Source organism: Culex pipiens, chromosome 1 (genome assembly GCF_016801865.2).
Source record: "Culex pipiens pallens isolate TS chromosome 1, TS_CPP_V2, whole genome shotgun sequence".
NCBI lineage: Eukaryota > Metazoa > Arthropoda > Insecta > Diptera > Culicidae > Culex > Culex pipiens.
In genome coordinates, this window is record NC_068937.1 from 63,473,065 (window position 1) to 63,496,204 (window position 23,140).

General features: G+C 43.4%; 2 protein-coding genes and 1 pseudogene across 2 annotated transcripts; 2 read left to right on the forward strand and 1 right to left on the reverse strand.

Annotated features, from left to right (window-relative positions):
• Nucleotides 1-269: 269 nt before the first annotated feature.
• Nucleotides 270-1,940, forward strand: LOC120430028 (uncharacterized). Its single transcript, XM_039595122.1, has one exon. The coding sequence runs from the start codon at nucleotides 270-272 to the stop codon at nucleotides 1,938-1,940; it is 1,671 nt and encodes a 556-aa protein (XP_039451056.1).
• Nucleotides 1,941-4,312: 2,372 nt separating this feature from the next.
• On the forward strand, nucleotides 4,313-15,650 carry LOC120430034 (uncharacterized). Its single transcript, XM_039595128.2, has 6 exons — nucleotides 4,313-4,367; nucleotides 12,927-13,119; nucleotides 13,179-13,327; nucleotides 13,540-13,603; nucleotides 14,493-14,600; nucleotides 14,747-15,650. Exons 1-6 carry the CDS (start codon nucleotides 4,313-4,315, stop codon nucleotides 14,991-14,993), a joined length of 816 nt encoding a protein of 271 aa, XP_039451062.2. The 3' UTR covers nucleotides 14,994-15,650.
• Nucleotides 15,651-15,839: 189 nt separating this feature from the next.
• On the reverse strand, nucleotides 15,840-23,140 carry LOC120430027 (elongation factor 1-alpha-like; annotated as a pseudogene).

The following is a 23,140-nucleotide window of genomic DNA, read 5'->3' on the forward strand; positions in this document are numbered from 1 at the left end:
AGATTCGAAAACCCGATATCCCTCGAAACTGTGCTGTTGCTTACTAGCCCCTATCGAATAGGAAATGGGTAGAGACACCATAACATGCTTGTGCTGAGGCACTCCACGGACCTCTTAGAACGCCCACAAAACCACCATCGGGCATAATATGACTTCAGCAGTAGAATCCATAAGCCACAAAAACGCGCCCACACTAGCCTAAGCAGACCCCACACCGCTACCACACTTCCAAAATTAGGCGCCCCCTAACGAGCAATAGGCATGGGCTAATGAATACTAAATATAACACAACAACAAACCCAAACCCAAACCCACACCAAACCACAACACCACAAACCCTACCCCAACACCCCAAAACAAACCCAAACCACAAAACCCAACACCAAAACCCAAACCACACCCCAAACCACAAACCCAAACCCCAACCACAAACCAACCAACACAAACCCAACCCAAACACAAACCCAACACACCAAAACCAAACCAAACAACAAAACCCAAACCCACCCCAACCCCAACACCCAATACCCCAACCCAAACCCAAAACACCAACCACTAACCCAAAACAAACCCAAACCACCCAAACCCAACACCAAACCCACAACCCCACACCCACCAAACCAACACCCAACCAACCCACCCACCACAACCCCAAACCACACCCACCAAACCCACACCCCACAACCACACAACCAACACCCCCAACACCCAAACCCAACCCACCACACACCCACAACCCCCACCACCCACCCAAACCCACCACAACCCCCACACCACCCCACACCACCCCCAACCCCAACACAACACCACACCCCAACCCAACCCCAACCACAACACCCACCCAACACCCACACCCCCACCCAACACCAAACACACCACCCAAACAACACCCAAACCACCCACCACCAAACCCAACACCCACACCCCCCAACCCCACAACACCACACCCCAAACCCCAACCCACCACCAACACCCCAACCCCACAACCACCAACACCACCAACACCAACCCCACCCACAAACCAAACCCCACCCACCCACCCCAACCCACACAACCCCACCACCCAACCCACACCCCCCAACCCCAACCCCCACCCACCACACCCAACCCCACAACACACCCACACCCACAACCCACCCACCACCCCCACACCCCAACCAACACCCCCAACACCCACCACCCCCACCCAACCCAAACCACACCCACCCCACACCCACCAAACCACCCCCAACCCCACCACCCACACCCAAACACCCACAACCCCAACCACCCCCACACCCACACAACCCACCCACCCACAACACCCACACCCAACACCCCACCAACACCACCCCACACCCAACCCCCACACCCACAACACACCACACCCCACACCCCCACACCAACCACCCACACCCAACCACCAACCCCAACCCCCAAACACCCACCACCAACCCCAACACCCCACAACCCCACCACAACACCACAACCACACCCAACCCCCCAAACACCAACCCCAACACCCCACCACCACACCCCACCAACCACCCAACACCACAACCAACCCCCCCACCCCACAAACCACACCCAACACCCAACCCACCCCAACCACCAACCCCACACAACCCCACACCAAACACAAACCACCCAAACCCCACACACAACCCACAACCACCACCCCCAACACCCAAACACCAACCCCACAACCCAACACCCAACCCACCAAAACCCAACCACCAACACCCAACACCACCAAAACCAACCACCACAACCACAACACCAACACAAACCCCAAACCACCAACCACAAACCCCAAAAACCACACCCACAACACAACCCACAACCCACAACAACCAAAACCCACCAACACCCAACCCAACCACAAACACAACACCAAACCCCAACACCCAACACCAAACACCAAACCCCCAAACTCACACCAAACTCCCACAAAACACTAACCCATCAACAATACACCCAATCCACAAACCCATAACCCATCCAAAACCCAATCACAATACAAAACAACATTACAAAACACCAACACAACATCCACCAACAACCATAACAACAACCTTCAATCCCATACAAAAAACATACAACCAAAAATCAAAACAACCTATCCACAAACAAATTCAAAAAATTCACACTTCTACAAATTCAACATTCTAAAATACTCAAAATACAAAATTACAATTCTCATAACCATCAAACTCTAAAATTCTAAATCTCAAAATTCTAAACATTCTACACTACTCACACTTTCAATACAATTCTAATCTAAACTTCTAAAATTCTAAACATTCTAAAATTAAAAATTCTAATTCTAACATTCTAAAATTCAAAAAATTTAAAACATTCTAAAATTCTAAATTCTAAAATTCTAAAAATTCTAAAATTCTAAAATTCTAAAATTCTAAAATTCTAAAATTCTAAAATTCTAAAATTCTAAAATTCTAAAATTCTAAAATTCAAAAATTCTAAAATTCTAAAATTCTAAAATTCTAAAATTCTAAAATTCTAAATTCTAAAATTCTAACATTTAAAATTTCAACATTCTAACTTCTAACATTTCTACAATAGATATTCTTTAAAATTCTAAAATTCTGTATAAAAACTTCTAAAAATTCTTAAAATATCTAAACATTCTAACAAATACAATTCTAAAATTTAAAACTTCTAAAATTCTAACATTCTAAACATTCTCAAATTTAAACTTCTAACATTACAAATTTACAAATTAACATACAATGTCAAAACATTCAATTCGAGTTTATATACGTAAACTAAATCCATTCACATTTCGAACTACATTTCAACCTAATCGAGTTATGGAGTTACTTTCAAACTATGCTTTGTACTCGAGATCATTTCGCAGTACATGGAATCTTCTAACCAATGGATTTGCACACAGAAGGAAACAAATCTATTTAAAAAAAAACTATCGCAAATTTGCTAAGGAAAAAGGATCGAAATAGACAAGCTTATAACACTAGATACAGTTTGTGATGAGTCTTTTGACGTCGAAACAACTCGTGCACAAGGCAGCTATATCCTTGTCGATGTCTTCATATCAGCACACTCAGAGGTTGGGGATTGTTTGCCATGATCGGAGGCACGGGGAACGCGCGTGAGAAATTACAGCTAGACGAGCGTCAAAAACGGGGGAAGCGTGAAGCGGTCTCATCTCGGTAAACGTCTGCTTGTCCCGGTGAAGTACGCTCAGAAGGGTTACTTAAGCGTACGACCTCCCCAAGGGAGGGAACGCTGGGTTGGACGATTGGAACGCTCCGGCAAGCTGATGAGCGGGTTCGTGCTCGACGGTCCTATTGGAGGTTTGGCGGGACTCTGCGGCCGCTTTCTTTGCTTGACTGCTCCTCGAGGTATTTTATCGCGCGGCACCAGCCACGGAAAAATTCGCCGTGTGGTTTCCACCAAGTTCGCGCACTTGAGCGCGCGTTAGAGTTGTGTGGGGGATATCCAGGCAGGTCGTTCCGCGGACGCTAGACCTTTCGGTGGACGAGGGGTTCACCGCACTTACGCCCGGGAGCGAAAAGGATAACGATTCTTGCACGTGTGAAATTTATGACAGCGGTGGATAGCGCAGCGTCGGGTCCGGATTCTTCGTGTGGAATTCGCACCGTCACGAAGAAGCGTCCAGTTGCTTTGATCGCGTAGGTCCTTAATTTTGGGAGGGACCACGCGATCGACGTTTACAGGAGGGTACAAGAGTACGAACGGAGACGTATGTCCGATATCGAGCGACATACCCATTCGCGAGTCACTCTTGCATGCCGACAGGAGTTTTCAGGTCGGAGCTCGGAGCGGTCGGATATCTGCAGGCCGATAACACTGGGACCTTTCTGCGGATCAATGTGACGAATTTGAACGTTTCGCAACTTAATTCTTCTCACCACGGTCGTCCTTAGTCTATAGAGCGTAATAAACCTTTGCACTGAAGTTTATATAATATTTTCAGACAAACATGGAGCCTCAAGCCATCGACAAACTCGTCTGCACGTTTCAATAACAACATTGGAGGTGGTTCGACGATTCTCGGAGAGTTACACTATTTCTGCTTTCCTAGCTTGCGCGCCAAGTACATCATTCTTCATCGATCGTCGCAAGCACTGCTGCTGGACCTGGCGGGTGATGTATTTTTCCATCCGCATATCAAATTCGTAGCTGGTGGACGGGAACGTATGGAAGTGGATGTTGACGAGGAGCTTGAGTGACGGTGTGCTGCTGCTGCTGGGGGGGGGGGGCGGCGGAGTGCTCCGGATACGGGACGATGTTCGTACAGGGATCGTGGACGAATGACCGTGTAAAAAAGATGGAACGGTGCGTACTGGGAGTACCGGAGCGGAAGGCGGCCGAGCGGGAAGTGTGTAATATATTGCCGGAAGATGAATTCGGGGTTTTTCGAGGCCGATCGAAGCACGGCCAGGGCCTTGGATGTGGCGAAGCAAACTCGCGATAACACTTAATTACGCGAACAAACACGACAGATGAGGAGCTGAACAGTGATGTTGTGGTGGGTAGCCTAAAGTACGCTGCCAACTAAAACAAAATACCACCAAACACCTAATACCCCCAAACCCAACAACCCAAACACCCCAAACCCCCCCACCCTCAAAACCAAACCCAAAACCCCCACACCCAAACCACCCAAACCCCATACACCCAACACACCCATAACCCACAAACACACCAAACCCAACCACCCAAACCAAACCACCCAAACCACAAATTCCCCAACAAACATAACCCAACACCCAACATACCACCAAACACCACAAAATCACAAACCCAAACCCCAAACACACCAATAAAAAACCCACAAACCCCAAAACAACCAAAACCACCTAATACCCAAATACCACCAAGACACCAAAACCCCAAACACCCAAAACCACAACACCCAAATCCCCAAACCCAAAACCCAAACCCAAACCCAACAAACCCAACACCCCAAACCCAAAACCCCAAACACACAATACCCCAAACCCCAAACCACAACCCCAAAATCCAAACTCCCCCAAACAACATCAAAACCAAAACCACACCCCAAAACCCCATCACCCAACCACCAAACCACAAACCCACAACAACCCCACAAACCAAACACCAACACCCACAACCCACCACCCAACCCCAACCCAACACACCCACAACCCAACCAAACCCCAACAAACCACAACCCCACAACCCACAACCAACCCCAACCACAACACCCAACACCCACAACCCACAACACCACAACACCCCACCACAAACCCACCACCACAACCAACCAAACACCACAACACCCCACCCACACCACAACACCCACCACACCCACAACCAAACCCCACACCCACAACACCCACACCCCAAACACCACCAACCAACCCCACACCACAACCACAACCCACCAACACCCACAACCCAACCAAACCCCAACAACACCAACACACCCAACACCCACCCACAACCACACAACCAACACCCACACCACACCCACAACCCCCACCCCACACCCCACCACAACCCACAACCCCACACCAACCCACAACCACCCAAACCCAACCCCAACACCCACCAACCAACACCCCAACAACCCAACCCCAAACCCCACAACCCCCAACACACCACACCACCCCAACCCCCACACACCCACACCAACCCCAACACCACCACCCAACAACCCACCAACCCAACCCCCAACCACCACCACAACCCAACACCCACAACCCCACACCCAACCAACACAACCACCACACCCAACACCACCCCACAACCCACCACCAACACCCCCAACAACCCACAACCCACCACAACCCACAACCCCACACCCAAACCACCCACCCACCCCACCAACCCCAACCCCCCCAACACCCACAACCCAACAACCCCACACCACCAAACACCACCAACACAACACCACAACCCCCAACACCCAACCACAACACCCCACACCCCAACACCCAACCACACCCACAACCCCACAAACCACAACCAACACCACACCCCACACCCCACACCAACCCAACAACCCAACCACCCACCACCCACAACCACCCAAACACCACCACCCCCACCAACACCCAAACCCCAACACCCCAAACCACCCACCACCCCAACACCCAACACCCCCACCCACAACAACCCACCACCCACACCCACAACCCACACCCCAACCACCAACCCACCCCCAAACAACCCACACCCCACCACAACACCCAAACCCACACCACCCACCACCCAACAACCACCCACCCCACACCCACCACACCCCAAACCACCAACCCAACCACCCACACCCCAACACCACAACCCCCACCACAACCCACCAAACACCACCCACAACACCAACACCCCCACCCCACACCACACCCACAACCAACACCCAACACACCCACACCACAACCCACCACCCCCAACCACACCCCAACCCACAACCAACACCCACCACCCACCCAAACACCACCCACCCAACACCCAACAACCACAACCCACCAACAACCCACCACCCCAACCCCAACACCCAACACCCAACCACCCAACCCAACAACACCACCCACAACCACACCCACACCCCCCACACCACCCAACCCAACCCCCACAACCCAACCACACCACAAACCACACAACCCCCACACCCCAACCCACCCCACAACCCCACAACCACCCACCACCCAAACCACCCAACACAACCCACAAACCACACCCACCCCCACCCACACCCACAACACCCACCACCACAACACCCACACAACCCCACCCCCAACACCCAACCACACCCCACACCCACCCACCAACCCACACCAACCCACCCCCAACACCCAACAACACCAACACAACCCCCACCCACACAACCCCACACCCACAACCACCAACCCCACCCCCAACAACCACACCCCCACCACACCCAACCCACCCCACCAACACACACCAACCCCACCAACACCCCACCACCCAACAACCCCACCCACCCCCACACCCACACCCCACACCCCACACACCCAACCACACCACAACACCCAACACCCACCCAACCAAACCACCCACACCCACACCAACAACCACACCCCAACACCACACAACCCAACACCCCACCCAAACCACCACCCACCCACAACACCCACAACCCACACCCCCAACACACCAAACCCCACCACAACCCCAACACCCACCCACAACACCCAACCACCCAACACCACACCAACCCACCCACCACCAACCCCACAACCCACAACCCCCCACCACACCCACAACAACCAACCCACCAACACCCCACACCAACCCACCACCCAAACACCACACCAACCACAAACCCCAACCACCACCCCCACAACCCCACCACACCAACACCCAACAAACCCAAACACCACCCACACCCCACAACCCAACACCCCACCACACCACAACCCACCACCACCCAACACACCAACCACCCACACCCAAACCCCCACAAACCCAACCCACACCACACCCACCCACCACCCCACACCCAAAACCCACAACACCAAACAACCCAACACCCAACCACACACCCACACAAACCACCCACCCAAACCCAAACACCACACCCACAACCCACCAACACAACCCCAACCCAAACCCACCACCACCAAAACCACACAAACCCCCAACCCCACCCACCAACCCCCAAACCACACAACCCACACCAACACACCCAAACCCAACAACCCCCACCACACCACCAAACCACAACCCACCACCAAACACCACAACCCAAAACAACCCACACCCAAACACAACCACAACCAACCACCCCAACCCACAACCAACACCCACCACCAACCCAACACCAAACCCCCCAACACCAACCCCCACCCAACCAACACCCAAAAACCCAACCAACCCACCCAAACAACCACCCAACACACCCAAACACCACCCAAACCCAAACCCCCACACACCACACAACCCCAACCCCACACCCCAACCAACAACCCAACCAAACCAACAACACCAACCCAAAACCCAAAACCAAAACACCACCAAACCCAAAACCATTCCCCATCTCCCAAACTCACATAACCAATACCGATACAACATAATACTAAAAATCTCCTTCTACACCTAATCAACAAATATACACCTTCTCCAAATCTACACATATCCCATAAACCCATAACCCAACTACACTTAACTTTCCAATAACCATTCTAAACCTTTCCCCTATTCACATTAACATTATCCACACTTCTAAAATTATCCCCATTACCCCTAACCCTAACCCAATACCCATATTAACAATTACCCAATACCATAAACACAAAACCTACTATACCCCTAAAAACAATAAAACTACTAAAAAACACAAATTCTACAAAACTACCAAATATCTAAAAATACTACCAATCTACAACTAACCTTTCACTATCACCAATTCAACACATTTAACATATATCCCATACTACCACAAACAAATTCCCTATAAAATATACCACATTCCATTCTACCCAAATACATACAAAAAAAAAATTTCCAATAACCATTTACCAATCCCAATCCCCAAACCCCATTCCATTAACACCTAAAACCCAACACCCAAACCCCATACCAAACCCCAAACCCCAAAATCCCATCATCCCCAATAAAATACTAACAAATACACATTCCACCCCAATCACCATTCACTATAAATTCTACACCTATTACAATCACCAAACCAAAACACCCTATCCCCATACAAACCATCTCCAATATCCATAATCCTTCTACACATTCTAAAATTCTAAATCTCAAATGACCTATACAAAATTCTACACAAACTCAAATTCTCCAATTCTAAAATTCTAAACTTCAAAACTTCTTAAATTCTCACAATTTTAAAACTTCTAACCTTCTAACCTTTCAAATTAAACTACTCCCATACAAATTTAAACCTTTAAACATCTAAATTTACAATTATAAACTTCTAAATTTCTAAATTCGTTAAATTCTAAATTCTAAACTTCTAAAATTCTACAAACAAAACATTAACAATTCTAATTCTAAAAATATTCACACTATTACCCATTCTCTCCCTACCTGACCTGTATGTCATGCGTCTATCATCAGCATAAGAAATGTAATAGCAAAACAGAGCTAACCGAACACTTGTTATTAGATTTAAACGAATGTGCAGCTGTATCTGTCTTAAAACTTAGAAAATGGACATTAGTTGTGAGGAAATCGTACAATAGACAGGTGTGTTTTATTGGTGGATATACGACCACTTCAATTTGTGTTTTTTTTTTAAAGCGGTCTCTTCAGCAAGAGGTAAATTATTTGGCATTTTCTTATCCGGGTGGAACCGAAGACATTATTTAAAATTTAACACACGATCAACGGGAATGTCTCCACCGGCAATCCCGTTGTGATTGCCTAACAATCTACAAATTCTTAAAATTTCCCATTCTCACCTTAACACTTCTACAATTTACCTTCTCACAACAAACATTCTCAAAAATCTCCCAAATCCAAATACCCAATCCAATAACACACCAAACCCCATACAATCATACCCAATCCCACAAAACACTTACACACAATTAACCAAACCCACATAACACCATTACCACATACACCATAAAAAATAAAAAATCTACAAATTTATAACATAAACTACCAAACCCAACAAAAAACACATAACAATAATCAAAAACACAAACTAACCAAACACCCCCTACACCACAAACCCAAACCCAACAACCCATACCCAACCCCAAACAACAAAACATTTAACAAAAACCCACAACCCCAAACCCCAAACCCCTAACCACAAATCCAAAACCCCAAACCCAAACTTCTCAAATACTCCCCAAACCAAACTCTACCATACCCGAACTCCCAACTCCAATAACCATTCAACACACTTCACCCTAACTACACCTAACACCACTACTCAAACCCATTTACAAACGACACAATTCTACCCCTAATCAACCCAATAACACAAACTCCCAAACCCAAACCCCCAACCACAAAACCCAAATACCATTCAAATATCACCTATACCATTTCATCCCAACACCCTTCACAAAACAAATTCCAATCTAAATTCTAAAATTCTAAAATTCTAAAATTCTACATTCTAAAATTCTAAAATTCTAAAATTCTAAAATTCTAAAATTCTAAAATTCTAAAATTCTAAAATTCTAAAATTCTAAAATTCTAAAATTCTAAAATTCTAAAATTCTAAAATTCTAAAATTCTAAAATTCTAAAATTCTAAAATTCTAAAATTCTAAAATTCTAAAATTCTAAAATTCTAAAATTCTAAAATTCTAAAATTCTAAAATTCTAAAATTCTAAAATTCTAAAATTCTAAAATTCTAAAATTCTAAAATTCTAAAATTCTAAAATTCTAAAATTCTAAAATTCTAAAATTCTAAAATTCTAAAATTCTAAAATTCTAAAATTCTAAAATTCTAAAATTCTAAAATTCTAAAATTCTAAAATTCTAAAATTCTAAAATTCTAAAATTCTAAAATTCTAAAATTCTAAAATTCTAAAATTCTAAAATTCTAAAATTCTAAAATTCTAAAATTCTAAAATTCTAAAATTCTAAAATTCTAAAATTCTAAAATTCTAAAATTCTAAAATTCTAAAATTCTAAAATTCTAAAATTCTAAAATTCTAAAATTCTAAAATTCATGCTCATGCTCATGCTCATGCTCTATCTCAGCAACCCGAGGTCCAATCTTCAATGTCACTTAGACAATGTTATAGCAAACAAGCCTTACCCGACAAACTTCGTTCTGCCTTTTTTCGTTTGTGAACGAATGTTTCATGTATTAACATTGAAAATCGGACCATTAGTTGCTGAGATATCGTCATTAGAAAATGGTGTGTTTTTTGGTGATATTAAGAAAACTTCAATTTTCGTGTTTCTTTTTCTTAAAGCGGCTCTATCTCAGCAACCCGAGGTAAACATTATTTGGCTTTATCTTTCCACAGCCGGCTGTCTAAGATGAAACCATTTCATTTAAAATTTAACAACAGTTAAACGGGAAATGTCTCATCCGCAGCATCCGATTGTTTGCCTTGAGAATAATATATAAAACCTTTCAACAAACACTATGATTTTGGGTCGCATCATCATCTTCTATGATGAATCCTGACCAAACACCCTATCCTACTAACAAGTTTTCAGGTTCCTGGCGCTCGTGGGGTGTAAGCACAGAGTAAATCAGCTGCCCTAGTAGCAACCTGCGCTAATTAACATTCCCGTCCCTTAAAATCGAGGTCTACAAACTGACATGGCGGGCGCCGTTGGTGGCTAATGACTGTTACCTATTCGCAACTGATCTAGCTTTAGCAATCATGGTGTTTTATCTTATCAGCGCATTCATACATGCTGTTGATAAGAGAAACACCACTAGATCGTCGAAGCCTATAATCAGTAGTGCTGAAAGGATATTACGGTTCTGTTCAGCAACGGAGGGGCAACCATGGGTGATCTCTCGAAATTTTCCGATCTTTTCAAAAAAATAATTATAAATCAAGACTAGCATTTTAAATGACATTGACATTAACATTGAAAATCGGACCATTAATTGCTGAGATATCGTCATTAGAAAATGGTGGGCTGTTTGGGTGAGACTTAGAAAACTTCAATTTTCGTGTTTCTTTTTCTTAAAGCGGTTCTATCTCAGCAACCCGAGGTCCAATCTTCAATGTCTCTTAGACAATTTTATAGCAAATTTTCTGAACCTTTAAAAAAAAAATTTAGAAATGGTCACTCATGGTCACTATTTTTAAAAATTGAAAAACTGCAAATATTTCGCTAAAATCAAACTTTCGGTGGCTATATCTTGAAAACGGAGCCCTTTATCAAAAAATCTGTAAAGTACTTTTCGATTGCAAATTCAATTTTGCATTCAAAAATAATGTCAAACTTGTTTTTGCATAAAACTTCGATTTTCTCCAATTTCAAAAAATCATAACTCGGCGGCAGATTTTTTGACCATGTTTCTCTATGGCTCAAAAGTTGCGGATTTTTGTCCCCTAAAACATATCAAAAAATCTCGAAAATCAAAAAATACGTATTTTGGGAAATTGAGTTTTAGTGAAAAAAAAGTTGATAAAAAAATCTGCAATTTTTTTTCCGTGTACCTATTTTTTCTCAAAAGTCCTCAACAATACCTACAACTTTGCCGAAGACACCAAATTGATCAGAAAATTCACTCAAAAGTTACAGCTGTTTGAATATTTACATACCATTTTTGTATGGACAGCTGCCAAAATTGTATGGAGACTTGTATGGGTGAACCAATGACACAAAATAGCATATTTGGTCATAGGGAAGGCCCCCACAAAGTTTGAGCCAAATCAAAAAATACAAATAAAATCCATTTCCGGTTTTGGTAGAGAATTGCTCATTACCAAAAAGTATCATCACTTCAAATTTATATCATTGACCAAAAAGCATGGCGATGAAGGAAGTCTTCACGTTAAATGAAATGAAAACTGGAGTTTGAACTTATTCAATTGTATTTTTTTCGCTTGAAACCTGCTACATACCTTGCTTTTGTGGATGTGTTGATGTTGGTACTCTGAATCAAACTCTGGCTCGCTGAAATAGCTCTGTGAATGAGAAAAAAAACAATTGTTAAACATCCTCTTTCTTGTCTGCCTACATGCAGAAAATAGGTTTATCAATTCGATAAGATACATAATGGTACACACAAAAAAATATTACTGTAATGGCAAAAGTAACTTACTGTTGAAATAAAAAGTGGTCAAAATTTGCTCCATTAAAAGTTTTTTTCTTGTTTTGAATATGAAAACTTTTACTGCTACAGTTTTTGAAAATCTCATTGCTAACTGATTTAAAAGTTTTTACTTTTAATTCGACTACATAATTTCTTTCATTTCGTCGTTCTCGTGTAACCGTGTACGCCTAAGTACAAAATGTAAACAAACATTTTGGTAGTGCCGGTGGTGAGTGAGTTGTCCACGAAGCGAAGCAAATCCGGACGCGGCCACAGCCAGGAGTAGGACGCGGACACCTTTGTTATCCAAAACAGCAGCAGCGGAAGGTGGGTGGTGCCGGTGTGGGACGAGGTCGGGGGAAAAGTTGGTTTTCGAAAAAGGACAAGGCTAGCTTCCTGCAGGACCTGCAGCTGTTTCACGACCGGAGTTGGTAAGAAGGAAGCTTGGGTGTTTGGTGGCGTTTGTGATTAATTTTGTTTGTTTTTGTAGGACGCAGTTTATGCGGTTGCCGAAGATCGGAGGTCGGGATGTGGATTTGCACCGGTTGTATTCGGTGGTGGTGGCCAGGTGGACGAAATTGAAGTTGAAGCAGATTTACATCCGCTTTTCGAACAAGTACGATCAAGTAAATTTTAACGGTGAGGAGGAGGATCCGATGGAAGAGGGAAACGACGAGAAGCGCCATAATCGGAGGTGGTCAGCGCGGATGTTGCACTCGGTGCCGGCGGTTTACGACCATCAGCAGCATTATGTGCCGGAAGTGATGACGGGACAGTGTGGGATGTCCTGAGGGTCCGCAGTCCATTTCTCGTTGCGGGACATGTTTGACGATTATTACCTAAACATCCAGAAGAACAGTTTGCACCAGTTCTGGATGGACCGTCTGTACGAAGGCCGCAAGTCCTGGAGTTGACGTAGGGTAGAGTAGTCATCAATGAGACACGGGGAACAATGATAAAATGGCTCTAACAAGTCGTAGTTTCAACCAATCAGGCTCATATTTGGGGGAAAGGTGTGTCTACTGGATACACGTCTGCCATTATAGTGGCTTTGGCTTATGGACGCTCCCTTGAAAAGTTATTCATAAATGTTTGATTCTGGGGTGTAAAAGTAAATTATGGACAAAAATTACTTTTTCGCTCGTAGGCTGCCATTAACACCAAAACTAATATTTCTTCAAATTTCTTTCGACGTTCCATAGGGATTGAGTTGGGCTACAATGTCCTTTCATTAGGTTTGGCCAAAATTTAGAATATACCCAGTATCCAGGACTGTCTCATTGTTCCCCACTCATTTCAGCTCATGGGTAACAATGAGACACTTTGATTTTTCTTCATTAAACTTTTCAAAATCTATGGAAATATTTCAAAACATGAATTAAAAGTGATTTTTGGCATATTTATAGAGTTTTAACTTCAATTAACCAAAAATACAAAGTTATTTGGTATAAATATACGAATTTTACAAAATTTAAATACTTTTTAGTATTACTTTTGTTAATTAAAGTTTCATGTTGCTCTAAAATGTTCAAGGCAAGTTACCTGCAATGGAACAATACAAAAACATGATGTTTTACTAGAAAAATCTTGATTTTCGTAGTGTGTCTCATTGTTCCCCAGCTGTCTCATTGTTCCTGCCAAGTGCGTCTACAATGAGACAGTTGAATAACTCTGGCTGTAGATGTCGGATCGATCTCATATTTTGGTCAATGTTAGAACACAAAGAAAGAAAATGCAACAAAAAGCTCATTAAAACATGCTGATGAAAAAATGAGAAAAATCTTTGAAAGTTGAAAACCAAAAGTGTCTCATTGATGACTACCCTACCCTACTCGGATTACTTCCAGATGTTGGAGCGAGATCCGATGAACCTGATCAAGAACATCTACCTGGAATACCGAAGAAGTCACCGGTGAGTATTGAGAATTTGTTCAGTGTCTCACCAATTTCATTTACTTTCAAACTCTTTCAGCAACTACCGCCCACAAACGCAGCTTCGGCGGGATGAACTTTGACGGCGAGTTGGAACATCTGTGTCATTCTCGAAGGAGGACGAAGTTATCGGGAACTATCCGTTCTGGCGCTTCACTTCCCAGCCGGAAAACGTCGACTTCCCTTCCCGAATCAACAACCAATGGCCAACTCCTCCAAGCCTGTCCTGATGATGGCCGGCAACGAGACCACCCTGTTCTCTACAACGCTGTCGCGCTCCAAAATGAAGGCCGCGTTGTTGCTGCCCAACGAAACGTCCATCCGTAACCTGCTCAGCATGGGGCCTTCGGACGTGACCGGTGACGTACCGTAAGAATCGGTTCAGCTTGGACGCGGAAGTTAGCCTACCATAAGCAGATGCGTTGAATCAAGGGGTAGGACAGAGAGTAATATTGAGAAAGTTTGAATAACTTTGAGTAACATTGAGCCACTCAAAGTTTTTCAATCCTCCCAAACGACGTAACGAATTTTGACACTGACATTTGGCACCAGAGAGAGACGACTGACTTTGACAGATACAAAACCAACCCCAAGCAGAAACAACGTGATGCGGAAAAAATTAAAAAAAATATGGTTCCGATTTTATTCTAAGCAGCAACAACTGGTCTGGGCCCGTGCATAAAAATGCATCATCCATCAGCAAAGGCAGCACCCGCCCTTTCAATAATCATCCTACGGCAGACTGATATCATGGATCCTACCCCTTGCAGGACCAGATCCGTATAAAAATCCGGCATCTCACACACGCCGAGATCGAAACAAAAAGTTGTGTTTTGCGCCGAGCAGCTGCAGGACGTCTCCGGATCTTCATCCGGAGGAGGAGGATCTGAAGGTGTGTAGGGTACCGGTGGACATGGTAGAGATCAAGTTCCCCGGACTGTCCCGCAACTACAGTCTGTTTCCGATCTTCACTTGTGATAAGTACCACAAGCTCTTGAAACCCACAAATCAAATTCATAAGCACAATATTATTTATAAATAGTTTGTAATGATGGCCTGCCATAAAGACGAAGAAATGGTGTTGAATTTTACTGCACTTTCAGATTGTTGCAGTCCCAGTCGTAAGATCGTTCGCCCGACACTCCGTCGCCTGCGTGACAAAAAACGCTCTTCGAAATCGGTATCACCGAAACGATCGTCCAAGCTATGACAATCCACGCGGCCAGCAAGGTTATCCAGCGGAACGGTTCGTGGGCGATTCGTAACATGGTTTCGCGTCCCCGAGATCAGTGTGACACGTTCCTAAGCGACGGCGCCGAGAACGTACTCAACCAGGCCCTGACCCATCATTCCTCGATCGCGCACGGTGCACCAGGACGAGGAGTGGAAGGCACACTCGAACATTCAGATTCAGAACGAGGAGGACTCAGGGGACATCGGCATCTTTCAAGAATGTTCACCCAAGCCTTTTTCCTGCGCACAGAACGGACCACAGGCATCGAAACCAACCGCATTAAAAAAAACTAAGCAAAAAGCAGAAAATTTAATAAACTTTTTTTATTAGTTTTGTCTGACTCCTTCGACAATAGCTGATTACTGGCAAGTACCCGCAGGACATGACCGGATCGACTTCTGGTTCACTCAAGGGAACTGTCCTCGCGGTCGCTAATATCGAATGTTATTTGGTGGCCTTTTCGGCTACCGCGCACAGAGGCTTGGGTGGGACCAGGAAGACGATAGTGTCATCACCAGACTTGATGGACTTTGGATGATCCTCGGTGGACTTGCCGGAACGACGATAGACCTTCTCCTTGATCTCGCTAAACTCGCAATCAATGTGAGCGGTGTGGCATTCCAGCACAGGGGTGTATCCGTTGAAGATCTGACCGGAGTGGTTCAGCACGATGACCTGGGCGGTGATTCTTTGAGTCAGGGCACGACCTCCGGCAGGGCTTCTTGTTGCATTTCGACGGACTTGACATCAGCGATCAGGTTGGCTTGTTCGCACAGGTTTCCGTTCCCGTACCACCGATTTTGTTGACGTCCTTTAGTGGCAGATGCAGGGGCTTGTCGGTGGGGCGGTTCGGCGTCAGGACGCCATCCCCGAGCATGGGTAAATAACAAGGGAAATGCGTAATAATACCTTTCTCTGGTATCAATACCAAATTTTGGTATTCCTGGACCCTTTAAAATTTGTCTTGAGGATTATGCAAGAGCAAAATGTGCTATCATCCCAATTAAAGGTATTGTTTTGATATTGCAAAATTGCAGAATTTGTCAATGGTCGAACACCACATATTGGTATTCTTTTGGTATTACAGTGTTTTATCAAATTCCTCTGAAACTATGGGAAAATGTTGACCAATTTTGACAAAATAATTAATTTTGCGCTAAAATTATGTCTCTAAGCGAATGCTTTAATTGAAAACCGGAAATTTCAAACTTGATTTTAAACATTTTTTATATACCCCCTAAAGAAATGACTTGAAATTGTGGAAAATTTTCTAAGTCAGGATGGTACATTTTGGTATTATTTTGGTATTAAAGTGTTTTATCAAATTCCTCTGAAACTATGGGAAAATTTTGACAAAATAATTAATTTTGCACAAAATTGATGTCTCAAAGCGAATGCTTTCATTGAAAACCGGAAATTTCGAGCTTGATTTTAAACATTTTTGATATACCCCCTACAGAAATGACTTGAAATTGTGGAAAGTTTTCTAAGTCAGGATAGCACATTTTGGTATTATTTTGGTATTGAAAGGTTTCATCAATTTTCTCTGAAACTACGGGATTTTTTTACCAATTTGGACAAGATAATAAATTTTGCGATAAAATGACTTGAAAAAAAAAAACCAAATACTTTGAAAAACGATTATTGAATTTTTGGTGAATTTCAATCCAGTTTTATTAAAATAAATATGTTATTAAAATAACACTTATTTTTCAATCTTGTTATTTTTCAGAATCTTCAAGAACTTCATGCACAGGTCGTTCATCGGTGTGGTGAAGAATATCACTAAGAACAACATGGAAATATCAGGTGAGTAGATTTGGCTGTTGCATATGGATCATTTCCGTTTTTTCACTAACTGCAACTGCTGCACTAAAAATGGTATGAAAATACCAAATTTTGGTATTACTTGTGCAAATATCAGCGACCAAAATGTGATCTTGGTTGCCCAGTAATAGATGGTAAAATACCATCAAATCATACCAAAATCATGTATGTGGAAGACCACAGGAATACCAAAATATGATTTTCCAAGGGCGCGGGAATACCTAAAATTAAACCATGGCAATACCAAGTTTTGGTATTAAAGCAATGTTCAATAATCCAGAAGACCTCAACTTGGTATTGGAATGGTTCTATTTTGAGGTATTATTTTACTCTTGGAATAACATGGTTTGGTATTGTTGTGCCCTTCCACATACAAGACTTTGGTATGATTTCATGGTATTTTACCATCTATTACTGGGCAACCAAGGGCACATTTTGGTTGCTGTTATTTGCTCAAGTAATACCAAAATTTGGTATTCCCGTGTTATTTACCCCTGCTCGGGTCCATAGTCTCAAGCAGGTACTTGCCGTCAGCCTTGCCCTCTTGCGCTCGATGGCCCATCCCTTGAACTAGTACATCTTGGTGGACGGTTCCAGTTGTCTCCGTGCCATCCGGAGATGGCCACGATAGCGACGGCGGCCGTGTTGTAGCCGTTCTTCTGGATGTAGGACAAGATTTCCTCGAAACGGGCGTCGTTGTACGAAGGGCTCGGTCGATTCCATCTTGGTGACACCGGCGATCAGCTGTTTTACACCGAGGGTGAAGGCGAACAGGGCATTTCCTCAGGTCCGTTTTGAGAGATAATGGACCGGAACAGGGTAGTAAATCCGGCCGGCTAAAGCACTCTGGCACAAGGTCAGCAGCTTCTACAAGCGTTCAGGGGGTGCCAGCTATGCCACAAAATCGAGAACTGCTACGTGCCGCAACGCTGGAATCTTTCTCTTGCAGCAACATCCGGATTGAAATCCGGGACAGACCATTCCGCAGCAAATACAATGGCCAATTTTGGGAAGTTGAGCAGTATCTTGTCGTGAAATTATGTTTAACTTGCTTGTAAACACGCTCGCCTGTCAAAATATGTATATTCACAAATTCCGTAACCTGTTGGAAAATTGTTCAAGAGAATATTGAGTAACTTTGAGCCACATTGAGTAACTTTGAGAAAATGAGTCACTCAGTTTCTCACTGTCTTACCCCTTGCGTTGAATACAAAAAAATGGAAGCAACTGTTTTAATATTAAAATATTGAAATAAAATCCATCACATTTTTCGAAAATCAATGTTATTTATTCATGCCATAAAAACTTTTACCGATACAACGATTTTGTTCCAGAAATGCATGGTAGTATCAACAACTTTCCAACTTTTAAATTAAAAAGTTTGAACTTTCTACGAATATTCACCAACGCGAACCTTTAATCCAACGAACGATCTTTTTTAAATTTAGAGTATTTTTTCTTTGTGTGTATCAAATCGATAACATAAATTATCATAACCAATAACATATTTTATCAAATTCAATAATATTATTTATCACTCTGATAAAAAATGTTAACCCATTTTATAAGAGAGGTAATCACCATGATAAACATCACACTGAAAACCCAACCATGGTAGTTGCTACCATATTGTAGGGTTGAATTGAGAACACGCACCGAAATATTTTTGCTGTTTGGATTGACTTTTCGTGTTTGGATTGACTGATTAACGCTGTCAGTTTTACCACAGACAATAGACATAGCAGCTAGAACAAAATAATTTGAAAATCGTGTGTAAAAACATGGCTGCCGCATCCTGCTAATCTACTAGCACCATCTGTAGCCTATTGTCACTCTCTAAAGCAGCCATCCCGAGCAGGGGTAAATAATACGGAAATACCAAATTTTGGTATTACTTGGGCAAATAAAAAATCAAAATCAAATTATTCGCTCTACAGCATTGCCTTGGCGTTCTCTATTGCGAGATTCCTACTCGAAACTAGGTGTCCGAACGCTTGATTGTTGAGGCAATAGCAAACCTCTTTTTACACCTAAGCTTCCATCCACCCCGGGATTCGAACTGACGACTTTAGGATTGTGAGTCCAACTGCCTATCACAGCAAAAAAACCGATGGTAAAATCGCATGCAAAAGCATGCACATCACCTTCGTCAAAATAAACACACTGCATGTACAATTTCTCCAAACACAAAAAAAAGTTGCAACCGACGGGATTAGAACCAACAGTGAGGACTGGCGCCTTAGCCCACTCGGCCATCAGACCGATGAAAAGCTGTAAGGATAAACGCATATATGAGCTTGACATTTCGGTCAAGTAGGTTTTCCATACTGATGGGCTACATATTTCAGGATGTAATATTACACAGAATTACATAAAATAATGCAAAATTTATTTTACACCCAGGCCTTTTACACGCAGCTGGATTACTACTTTTTTAGCTGTGTACCAGCGACTCCACCGAGACAGGACCTAGGGAGACGACTCCTACACCTGGATTGAGCTAACGACCTAACCTTTTAAGGTTATTCCGCGGCCAACATTTACTTCCCGTCCGACGGAAGGCGTGATCAGAAAAATCTCGTCTCGAAAAATGCCACCGGGGCCGTCTGGGATCGAACCCAGGCCGACTAGGTGAGAGGCAATCACGCTTACCCCTACACCACGGTCTCGGCTGGGCAAATAACAGGGACCAAAATGTGCCCTTGGTTGCCCACACGCAAAACAACCAATGTGAGTTCTTTAAGCATTGGCAGGGCTGAGCTGTAGGTTAGTCGAGGTTAGTCGTCGACTAACAAGTTCTTTAACAAAAAGGTCGCCCTCCTTAAACAATTTGGAGCCCTCAGCAGGGCCCAAGAGAAACTTTGCATTTTGCAAATTTGCCAAGTTGCGGATTTGTGCTGCGCCTTCTTAAAAAAGATAGAGCGCCCCCTCAGGTAGCCCCAGGGCGCCCAAAGTGCCATTTTTGCAAATTAAAAAAAAACCTAAGGGAGATCAGGGCTGAGCTTTAGGTTAGTCGAGGTTAGTCGTCGACTAACAAGTTCTTTAACAAAAAGGTCACCCTCCTTAAACAATTTGGCGCCCTCAGCAGGGCCCAAGAGAAACTTTGCATTTTGCAAATTTGCCAAGTTGCGAATTTGTGCTGCGCCTTCTTAAAAAAGATAGAGCGCCCCCTCAGGTAGCCCCAGGGCGCCCAAAGTGCCATTTTTGCAAATTAAAAAAAAGCCTAAGGGAGATCAGGGCTGAGCTTTAGGTTAGTCGAGGTTAGTCGTCGACTAACAAGTTCTTTAACAAAAATGTCACCCTCCTTAAACAATTTGGCGCCCTCAGCAGGGCCCAAGAGAAACTTTGCATTTTGCAAATTTGCTAAGTTGCCAAGTTGCGCCGCGAAACGCTGCCGCGTTTGTTTGGATAAACTAGCAGTGCTCTTAAACGTGCTCCGTTTTGATGGTTCGTAGATGCTGCTACGTTGCTGGGTTTTATGCATCGCTAGTATACAATGACCGGTGTTATGGTATATGAGAGTCTGGTCTGTTTTTTGAAATAAACATTTTTGTTCGCTGCGATGATTAAATTTATTGCGGCTGGAGTGGCTAATAATTGCCAAATCATTAAAAAAAAATTACCGTCAGTAGGGATGAAATTGGATCAAAATGATTTTTTATGGAATTTGCAATTCCTCAGTCTTTTCAATGAAACTTAATTCTGGTTATGGGGGTTGTGTAGGAGACATCTTAAAAAACGTTTGCTGAAAATTTCACTTTCCTAGAACAAAACCTGTGTTTTCGGCAGCTATATATATTTGGGGTACGATTTTCACCAAAAATGATTTTTCAAAAACTCAAACTTTTAATACACTTTTTTAAGTGGGTCGAAAAGAACCTCAAAGTTTAAAAATATCCGCTTCCAATATCATAGCATGTCAATAGGATTCCTTTGAAAAAGTAACACTGCTGAGTGACTTGTTTTGATCATTTCTTTGTAATTGAGCATTATTTTAGTTTCAAATTTCAAACGATACATCAAATTCAAGTATAATTTTGGAAAATGTTGGCAAACTATCTGAGAACAATCCTTCGTTAAATTTTTTCGCTATCACACAAACTGACGGTACATTAATTTTAACTTGATTCAATGTAATTTAAAAAATGCTAGATTTTTATTTTAGTTAGATTTTATTATGGCAAGATAATTGTAATGCGATGGATTTTAACCGAATCGTTAAGATTTAGGAGAATAAGGCTTGTTTTTCAGTTGGTGGTAACATCTACAATAGCATCAGTGCAAAAAGAAAGAAATTCATAGGTTTTTGAGAAGATCCTATTAATATATGAAAACACAATAGTTTACAGGATAATTTAAAAAAATACTTAAGAAAACTGCTTTATTTGAGCGAGTATTTTCCTGTGATTTTGTAAAGTGTAGTATTACGATGTTGTCCCGTCACGCTACATTTTGTTTTCAGGTGCAATAATGTTCATTTGAAAGGAAATATTTTTGGTATGAAAATTAATTTTCTTTCCGAATAGGGGATTCATACTTGTACTGGTACTGTATAACTGTTGCTGTCAAACTGTTGTACCTGGACCTGGTAAGAACGTAGTCGGTTTTCGCGGAGGATTGTTAAAGGATTAAGGACAAGACGGATAAAATATTGCAGTCTTTTTGAAACCCGAGAAAATATCCAGTTATTTGGATTTGTTCAGTTTCTCATTGTTGACGTGTGGTTTAAGAAAAGTTAGCTGTAGTGTTTTGTAGGTAATTTTAAGAAAATAGAGATGCAAAAAATGGCAGTCGAATAGATCCGATTGGAATGTTGCAAATCAAAAGTGTGCTTTAGGAAGCTGAGTTGTGTTGCGAATAACATATTCCACCCCATCCCCCCCACAAAGTTTAACAATAAATCATCGTTACTCCAGTCATCGGAATACCACTTTCTAGTAGCAGAGTTGATATCAGGACAAAAATGCTGCTGACTTGTGATCTTCGTCCGATCGTCCGATCAAAATTTTCCTGACGGAACAATCGACCGGCGGTTTCCATCAGAGCTTCCGCTTGGTCATGCTCGACCAGCACCAGATCGACTTCAATCGGCCGGAAAAACCGCACTGGGGCATGAATGGCGAATTGGCACGAAGGTGTTGAGAAGTGTCGCCACGGACAGCTATCCGGATTAACGAGACGCCGGGCAGGCTCGGCATGATGGCTTCCCCGAGCTGAAAATAAGTGCAGATTGTTTGAAAAGTGACGAATAATCCACGGCGCGATGTACTTGCGTGCCTTCGCGACGACCGTCGCATGTACCTGCGGGGCCATTTCACGCACCCGGTGCTCCACGTCGGTGGACAGATTCCCGTACAGGCGGGGCCAGTACGGGAGGACGCTTTTACGACGTCCAGCTCGTACTTGCCGATTTGCTCGGGGAATTCCTGCAAGACTTTCGTCTTCGAGGTGGGGTCCAT